We start from the raw sequence: 9,836 nt of genomic DNA on the forward strand, positions 1-9,836 counted from the left end.
GTCTCCAGGACTGTGAGGCGAGCAGGTCGGACCACAGCTGACCCTTCTCACCCTGCAGCCTGTTCATACCACTCCCTTCAGGCAGAAGGTTTCGGTCCATTCGGACCAGAACATCCCACCATAGGAACAGTTTCTTCCCCTCTGCCSTCAGACTCTTGAACATTCAGAACATGACTCTAAAACTGGGCCTTGKCCACTTCATCACTGGTTTCTTAAACAGCACAACTCAGACTGTATTGTTTTTCTGGTCACTTATATCACTGGATCTAACTGCACTACTCCAAATATATTGTCTGCTCTGAATACTGTATTGAACTGGTGTACATATGTTTTACATATTTTATTATATTTTTCCTTTATTCTTTGTATTTTCTTCTTTTGTTATATTTGATAMCTATTGCACCTTTACACTGAAGCAAATTCCTAGTCTGTGAATCCTGGTCATTGACAATGCCAATAAAACTGATTCTGATCCTTTTCAGGTTGCAGCTTACTTACTTTTAGCTTTAACAGCAATTTCAGGAGACCTTCAGCTCTGTTCACCTGCAACATGAACGTTTTTTGGATTTCAGTTGTTCTGGGAGATTTTGAGGCCAGAACTCTCTCACGTGTTTGACTGAAAAAGGGGACATATTAAAATGTGTGATCATCAAAACTATTTGCATAATATTAGTCTAATTTGAGYAGCTTGTTGAGACATGGAGTTTATCTCAGGTTTCCTGCAGGCATAAATTGCAGAACAGCTGTGTGCATATGGATATTTGGCCAGAGCACAATTGACTTAAGAGAAAGGGGTAAAAAAATTAAAGCCTGCATTATTTTGTCCTGTTCMTGTGTGGACAAACTGTGTGGCTGCAGGGCTGGTTTGCTAAAACTGCATTCAGCTCCTTTGCGTAGAGGGGCGTGTACTGSCTTCAGAGGGGGGAAAAATCAGTCCTGCAGCTCGTGGAGCAGGGTGGGTTTGTAGTCAGAGAGAATCTCCTCTTCATCACCATCATCTGTCAGAGCAGCTCGGTCTCTTGCTGGCTTTGTCTCCGAGTCCTGCATCTCTCCTCTTCTCTCCTCCATCATCATGTCTTCTCTCGGCGGGGACTTGCTGCAGATCCCTCTGGGGCTCATCAACAGCGCGGGCAAGTATCTGACTGCGGAGACCTTTGGCTTCAAGATCAACGCGTCGGCCAGCGGCCTGAAGAAGAAGCAGACCTGGACCCTGGAGCAGACCGGGGAGGACGGCAGCGTCGTGTTCCTCGCRTCCCACCTGGGCCGCTACCTGGCCGCGGACAAAGACGGCAACGTCACGGCCGACAGCGAGGCGCGCGGCCGGGACTGCCGCTTCGTCCTCGCCGCGCACGAGGACGGGCGGTGGTCGCTGCAGTCCGAGCTGCACGGCCGCTTCCTCGGCGGCAGCGAGGACCGGATCACCTGCTTCGCGCAGACCGCCTCCCCGGCGGAGCGATGGTGCGTCCACCTGGCCGTGCACCCGCAGGTCAACATCTACAGCTTCGCGCGCAAACGCTTCGCCCACCTGAGCGCGCTCGGCGAGGTGTCCATAGACCGGGACGTGCCCTGGGGGGTCGACTCGCTCGTGACGCTCGTGTACCGGGACGAGCGGTACCACCTGGAGACCTCCGATAACCGCTTCCTGCGCAACGACGGCAGCCTGGCCGCCAAGCCGGACGCGGACACCGGCTACATGCTGGAGTTCCTGTCCGGGAAGGTGGCGTTCCGCGACTGCCACGGCCGCTACCTGGCCCCGGTGGGTCCCACGGGAACAATGAAGTCTGGGAAAAGCGGCCGGGTGGGGAAGGATGAACTGTTCGGCCTGGAGCGCAGCCACGCGCAGGTGGTGCTGACCGCAGGCAACGACAGGAACGTCTCAACCAGGCAAGGTGAGGCTCAGGGGAGGAAACTGGGGTCACTGGGGGCAGCTGTGCGAACTGGAGACTCCTAATTTTTGCTGGACCATGTGTTTTTCATTACCGTGCGCTCTCCCTCCTCATCCTCTTGGCCACTCTTTGAAAAAAAAAATGCAGCACTTTTCTGCAGTAATTCCACCCCTGCCTTGTTGCTGCTGCAGAGCCGGGGTCAGCTTCAGACCATTAATAATTTATGTCAGTCCTAATTCTCAGAATAACGCAAGAATAGACAGAAACTGAGGACAGACTTGGTTTTCTGTAGACAAAGACTAAAATGGAGGCTGTGCTCAGAGAGGGTGAGGTGAGACTCAGTCCTGCTGAATGGGGACTTGTGGGCCTCATTTTTCTTGCAGCCACTCAGCTGCTTTCTGCACACAGACAGAAACAGATGCAAGCGACTGCAGAAAGAGGAAGGTTTTATTTTGATCGGTTTAGGTCATATTTGACCCAGCATAAAAGGTTTTAATATCCACTCTCTAACATGATTTTGATTGAACCAATAAGTTAATTTTGATGCTGTCCTTCTGTTATACTACATTGTTATTTTTGCTTTAAGATATCAAATATCTGAGTAATCTTTTTCAGATCGTATCATTTTGCTCCAGAATAACTTTGTTGTTGCTAAAATGATTTTTGTGTCGGACTATGTATAGTGAATTGAGAAGAAATTGTTAACCAAATTCAGAAACATCCTATTTAACGCTGATTCTTTGCCAAAGTTTATGTCAAACCAACATTGGTTTGAGTTTGAGAGCCTTTATATGCCTGTAAAATCATGTAGGTCACAGTTAGGCAGCTTAACACAATTTATTCCTCTGAAACTAATACTGAACATGGATGCAAAATCAGGGTCAGGTTTGTAGTTTKGGTCATAGCAGACTTTTTTCAGCCTGTCTGTTGTCGATTTGCTTGTGAGCATGAAGGATCACTGTCCTGTTGCATGACCCACTTTTGACTAAGCTTCATCTTTCAGACAGATGGGCTCACATTTGACTCTGGAAAACATTGGTATACAGTGAAGTCATGGCTGAGTCCATGAGTTTAAGCTCCCAAATATTTTATCTTCAAAACAAGCATCATCTTATCTTATTTATCATGAAGGATTTGATTGTAGTTTAGTATTTGTAGTTTTGAATTTTGTAATGTCTGTGTGCTGCTGCCGTTCTTGGCCAGGTCTTTCTTGAAAAAGATACTTTTAATCTCAATGAGACCTGGTTAATTAAAGGTTAAATAAAATAAGAATACTGATAAATTAGGATATTTTCTTTTTTTTTGTTATCTGTCATCAGAGTATTTATGAATTACGTATGAGACTTTCAAACCATACAAACAAATGAAAACTGATGGCGGATGACCTTATTTCCAGGAATAGACCTGTCAGCCAATCAGAATGAGGAAGGGGACCAGGAAGTCTTCCAATTAGAGATGAACCGTGAAGACAGGAAGTGTGCTTTCAGAACTGCTACTGGAAAATACTGGACTCTGACAGCAACTGGAGGACTGCAGTGCACTGCCTCTGCCAAGTACTCCCGCCAATACACATTTCCTATGATATATGGTAAGTTTTACACTAAAAGGACCAATAATGAGTTCTGGTGGTTTTTCAGGTCCGCAGACAGTCACTTTGAGCTGGAGTGGCGTGACGGTCGCGTGTGTATCCGTGCAGCCAATGGCAAGTATGTGACTGCGAAGAAGAACGGGCAGCTAGCAGCAACCATTGACAACGCAGGTCAGTCCACGTGTCTGATATTGATYAAACTCAACAAAGGCAACCTCAGAGTGAAGGAAGAGAAAGTGATAAAATACTTTAATCATTTTTTAGGTAATTGGATTTTTGCAGACATTCTCWAGAACCCATGACCCTCATTGGGGTCCCAACTAGAGCTGCACGATAGCAGGAAACCTGCGATGTGCAATAACAGTGCTTAATATTGCGATCAGTGGTGGATCTAGGATTTTTCTGAGGAAGGGGCCATGAAGGGGCCACAGTATTCATAGAGGGGCCAAGTATTTGTTCACCATTCTTGCACATAAATCTTTGGTTTTGGTAAGGTGTATAAATTTAACCTGTCACATATGTTGCAACAATTGTAACATAATGTAATGTTATTAAAAAAGCTTAAATTCTCCTTATCAATTTCACATGCATTTTTACTGAACATGGATAAAATGTTCTCAAATCATGTGAGAAAATGAAGCCATTGCTTGCCAGTTGAAATATATTTTTTGCGAAATAGTTCAAGTCTTTTAAAKAAGAGAAGAAGACTGCTGTAAGATTGATTCATGCTKGACATTACTGTTYGACTCATTAGYGCCTSTAGCATTTGGGCATGGAACTGCATCCACCATCATCGCTCTCAGGCAAAGGACAGAGTGACAGGACAGGGGCACTTCAGGGGGCCAATCAGATTTCAGCAGGGGCCAATGCCCMTGTGGCCCTGCCCCTAGAACCACCCTGCAAAGATATATGACTGGCAACAAATGCTTAAGTAGGTGTTGATGTCTTTCTGCGCTGTGTTYAGAGCAAAAAACAACAACTAATACATCATTTCATTCCAACCTGACAGTTTKATTTTCAAAAAGTGYAACTAGACACAGGTACAACAAACTGYATGAAATACAGTTTCTTAATGACTTTAAAACTTTGCACCCATTAAATATTTTCTGATGCTCTAGATACTGAAAAACACTGCTTAATATCAGTTTTGATGTGGTATTTTTGGTCCATTTTGTTTTTCAAACYGATGCTGACCAAACACATAAATGCAAACGTTTGAGCCAACCATTTGTTGCAGTTTAAGCAGTTTTTTTTTAAAACGATATGCCTATTACACAGACTGATATTGTGAGGACAATAAATTTGCGTTATGTTGTGCAGCTCTAGCCCCAACTCAGACTTTGGGAACAACTGCTCCAGAGACATTGACCAATGAAGGAAAATTGGGCTTTTTTAACTTTTAGGGTGGCCGCCTCCTGGACTTTTTACATAAAATGTGCAAATTTATTGTGGAAATTACTACTGATGAGTTTCAAAATTAAAGTCATGTGTTAGGTAACCTAGATACTCTATGTCATCAGGTACTTTCAATTTCCATTGAAACTAACTCATATCTATCAAAAAAATRCAACCTAACCATTTGTAGTCTTATCACTTTATTCACAACAACATGATCAAGCGTCTGTAACAGAATGCTGTGATCCGTCACGTTGAATTCTCTACTACATCTATTATTTGAAGCACATACTGTATCTGAAATAATGTATTTCCTCAGGGGAGGCCGAACAGTTCTTGATGAAGCTGATTAACCGTCCAATCATCGTCCTCCGTGGGGAGCATGGTTTCATTGGGGCTCGTAAAAGTGGATTTCCCACCCTCGACTCCAACAGAGCATCTTATGATGTTTTCCAACTAGAGTTCCATAACGGAGCTTACTCTCTCAAAGGTGAGTCATTAAAGACTTAAAATTATATATTTATAGAAATACAGTCTTGTTTTGGCATCTTTTATGCATATATTACATGCCCCATAATTCAATTTGAACAGTAGTTTTAGAGCAAATAGTAAAGATGATTTTATGAAGGACACTTCAAATGAATACTGCTTGCATTTCCTGCATTTGAGCTTTCAAAGGTTCACCACTGTTTAAAATACTTTGGTATGGCTCCACAAATCCTCTTTGACAAATCAGGGTTGCTTTGTTTTGCATCATATTTAAATGTCAGCTGAGCTTGCGTCACAAATCAAATGTGAATGTTAAAGTAGTCTGAAAAATACTAGCAGGTACTATCTGCAATGTAAAACTAAGACAGGAAAATGCTGTAGAGTCTGTACCCTGCAGTGGAAAATGTGTCTTACCATGTTTTGCCATCTGAGCTCTGGTTGGTGCTGGATTTAAAAATGTTCAAAAACAGCTCTAAAAATCTGCATTTTTTGGGGGGTGGGGTTTGTAGAGAATTGGTTTCTCAACAAACGTCCAACAACAGCCAAATCTCACCAAAGATCTCCTCCTARTGCACATTCATACAGTTTTAAGTTTAAATTCACATCAGCACAGAACAYCTTTGTGCAAGAATTTCAGCTGAATGAACAACTAATGTGGACCGATTAGAGATTTCCCTGACAAGAATAAAGAAATAACCAGAGTCTGTGGCATTTTCATTGTTTTCTGTCTTCTTGGTATGCATTGCTCATTCTTAGGACTGTTTAAATAGTTCCTAATTATAATCTAAATGGAGGTCACTGGGCATTAARACAAAGCCAGTGTTCAAAATATCTAATGTGAACAATACTACGGACATATAGACTGATCATGAAACTCTTTTACTAAGTTAAACAACTCAATAAGTTCACCCTGACATCAATCCAGGCTGACTGCGTGTGGAGGTTCATTGAGTGTATGTTTGCTCAGACTCCCAGGGGAAGTACTGGTGTGTTGACGACGACTCAGCAGTCGTGTGCAGCAGTGCCATACCTGTCCAGTTCCTCCTCGAGTTCTGTGATCTCAACAAGATGGCCATTCGGGCTGTCGGGGGCAAGTACCTTAAAGGCGATCATGCTGGAGGACTGAAGGCCAACGCCGACTCCCTGGACAGCGCCACCCTCTGGGAATATTAAAACAAGGACTTCTGCGCGGTTTGACACAATGCTTCAAACTAATAATGAATATGAAGGTTTTTCTGGTTGTCGTGTTGTTTTGTGTTTCTGTGTGTGAGTGCGTAGTTGTGAATAAATTGGGATGGCTGTGTGGTGGAGCTGATTAACTGAACGTCAAGGCAGCAAAGGGCTGCAAACATTTAATCTGCCTTTTTTGCTTATAACTCTTCTTGGTGGACTTTTACCCACATGGGATAACATTAACTTGTTCTATTGAACGTATGGCTTGTTTCACTTTCTTTCTAGCTYGCACACATGTCCTCATTAGTTGTTGCTAAATGTGGTACCTTCTGCTGGTGTAACTAACAATCTTACAATTCAGCTGCTTTTCAGTCTTACAGTTTGCATTTCTTGTTTGCTTACAAAAGCACAAATAGACACACCGGATGAAGGGATGGTACTGATTTGCATTCCTCTGCTGTAAATAACGCTTTGTCTGTTGCTGAATACYTTAAAACACTTCAACCATGGGACAGCAGATAGTTTTTAAGCCGTCGACATGCACAAGTCACGTAATCTCCTGCCAGATAATCCAAACAGTCAACGGTCAAATATATAGAATCAGATTCTCTCTTTGTGCACAACCACAGTCCAAAACTAAACAGATGACAACAGCTAGAAGATTTTAATGTAATCGTGTTAATGTAGGGAGTATTCTTTTCAGAATTACTTTCTATTAAAAGCAGTGTGGCGTAGTTCAGAACATTATAGAGCACAAGGACATAAAAWRCACATAAGAAATGAGGTCATAAATACATTAGATTAAAATGTAAAAACATTGATATCTGCACAATAATGTGTTTGCCACCTAAAGTTCAAAGCACATATTTGTTGTTGGACCTGTAATAAATGCTGCTACTGATCTGTATACACAAAGGTGAACAAATGCCTCTGGCTTTTATTATGGCTGTGCCTTCCATATAGCATTTACTCTATTTCTTTCTTTATTTTTGCTGTTTTTTTAACTGAACCAAAAAAAGAATAAAGCCCTGTCTCTCAAAGTGAATTTCTTATTTATTTTATTTGCTTTTACTCTTTTACTTTTTCTCTGGGTCATTGATTTTTGTGTATTTTACCAGGAAATTATTCACAAAAAAGTCTGTGGATTGTCCAGAGGGGTTTCTGCAGGAAGTTGTGGTTTGGGAAGTTTGGAGTGATTTTATCTGGCTTCATTTATCTTTTAGATGAAAATTTGCAAAATGATGAACACTGAAAATTCCATGTTGGGTGAACAAAGTGTTTTCAGTGGATTTTTTTTCTTCAGCCATTCTTCATTTTTTATTATTTAGTAACATCTAATGTTTTTGATTTGGAGTATTTAAAAATTTTGATTTTATTCAATCATTTGGTTCATTCATTGTGTCTCTTAATTTAATAAAGGGTCAAAATAAACACATTTTGGACTTATTGTAGTGTAAAAGCAGCTTATCAGTTGGGAACCAGAAACTGATTATCTTAGCTCACTAATTTGTGAAATAGTTTGAACAAGTTTGTTTGTAATCGGAATGAGCCAAAAGAATAAAACAGAAACATATGTAGGACCAGAGTTCACATTAAATAGTTAAGCATCAGATCAAAACTATAACTGACTAATTTCCATTTTTGTTTCTACAGAAATTAGCTTGTAAATATGATAAATCTATTCTCTAATGATATTCCTGTCCCTGACCATAAACTTATTAAACCAATTGGTTAGATAATTAACATAGTTTTTAGATCAATAGATTTAAAGAGCAAATATAAAATAATTAGCTCAATAATGAAAACATATTTTTGAGGACATTTATGATAAGCATGTTGTTCTTGTAAAAAAATCCTTTGTCATGGTTGTAATGCTGTTGCAGCCAATGTGGGAAGAAAAATGAAGCCCATATTTTGTCCTCCCCTGAGATTTCTCTGAGCCAAAACTGTAGCAGGAAAAAGAAGGTGAAGTAGAGAGGGAGGTAACCTACTTTACTTTATTTGCATCTGCAGAGGACACCTAACTCAGTCATACTGTGCTAAACTTCATGTGCTTGAATGGATATTCACACATAGATTCACAGACAAACTAATTTCTCTTTGATTTTTTCTATCAGCATCTGTTGCCATGGAAACACATGGTAAAAATGGAGCTTGAGGAAGATGAATGTGCTGAAACAGACCAACAAATCTAGCATTTATCAAAGCCTTGGCTAGCACAGTAGTTGTTACATAATACTACATACAATCAGTACTCCTTCATCCAGTGATAATATGACCTTAAAAAATGGACAAAACAAAATCAATTGCAAAAAATGCTCTCAGTCCCATCAAAGTTACAGATAAATCAGTCATGCATATTTATTTGTGCAGTTTAAAATAAAACCACATAAACCTAAATGTTTATTTATTTACAAATTTTATTAATTTAAAACAAAACAACAGAAATTCATCATACAACAAAAAAAMCCACAAATCTCAAAATAAATGAAAGGTAGCAGAAGAAGAAATAATCTTATGATTTCTGCCCCTTTTTCACAAATAGATAAATTCAAACAAAATAATCTTCAAATAATAATTTCATTTAAAAATTACATACAATAAATACAATCTCAAAAATAAAATGCAAGGCAGCAGAAAGAAGGAAAAATCCTACAGTATCTGCCCCTTTTTAGGAAAAAGATAAAATAAACAAATTTTGAGTAATAAAAACAGAGCAAAACAACAATAATCCTCCTCAAACAAAATTTATATGAGTACATATTATTCTTTTTCATATTTCTTCAATAAACCAATTTTAATAATTCTCTTAAACACAAACATTGATCTGGCATTTTTAACAGCACTTTCCAGATTATTCCATAATCTCATTCCCTGAATTGACGTCGTTCTTTCTGGTTCGAAATTTAGTCCTCACAAACATCTCAATCCCTTTAAGATTATAACAGCTCTGTCTTTTAATTGACTGAATATTTACAGGTAATATGTTTTTATGAGCCTAATACATGACCTGCAAAATATTATGTGTACTTATTGTATCAAATAAGAGAACAGCTTAATATTTGATTTCTGCTAAATTACTTTCAGAATCTCATTTAAAGGTTTCCAACCAGCTGTGGATCTGTGCTGTGACAGAGGAAAATGTCTGAGTTTAACTCCAGCTGCTACACGTGCAACAGCTGTTCCCCCAGTGGGTCTGAGCTCCAGCTCAAAGGAYAAATGTGTCCACGGCTGCCATCTAGTGTAGTCAGTGTGAAAGGAAATTTTACTGGAGTTCAGGATTYACAGAAAAATAATGAGATGTT

The 9,836-nt window shown here is 40.1% G+C and overlaps 1 protein-coding gene across 1 annotated transcript; it reads left to right on the forward strand.

Moving 5' to 3' along the window:
• Positions 1-840: 840 nt before the first annotated feature.
• On the forward strand, positions 841-7,576 carry LOC106522725 (fascin). The gene is made up of 5 exons (XM_014015860.1): positions 841-1,889; positions 3,283-3,439; positions 3,524-3,645; positions 5,189-5,359; positions 6,326-7,576. Exons 1-5 carry the CDS (start codon positions 1,073-1,075, stop codon positions 6,529-6,531), a joined length of 1,473 nt encoding a protein of 490 aa, XP_013871314.1. The 5' UTR covers positions 841-1,072; the 3' UTR covers positions 6,532-7,576.
• The last annotated feature ends 2,260 nt before the right edge of the window (positions 7,577-9,836 follow it).

This window comes from Austrofundulus limnaeus, unplaced genomic scaffold (assembly GCF_001266775.1).
Source record: "Austrofundulus limnaeus strain Quisiro unplaced genomic scaffold, Austrofundulus_limnaeus-1.0 Scaffold135, whole genome shotgun sequence".
Taxonomy (NCBI): Eukaryota; Metazoa; Chordata; class Actinopteri; order Cyprinodontiformes; family Rivulidae; genus Austrofundulus; species Austrofundulus limnaeus.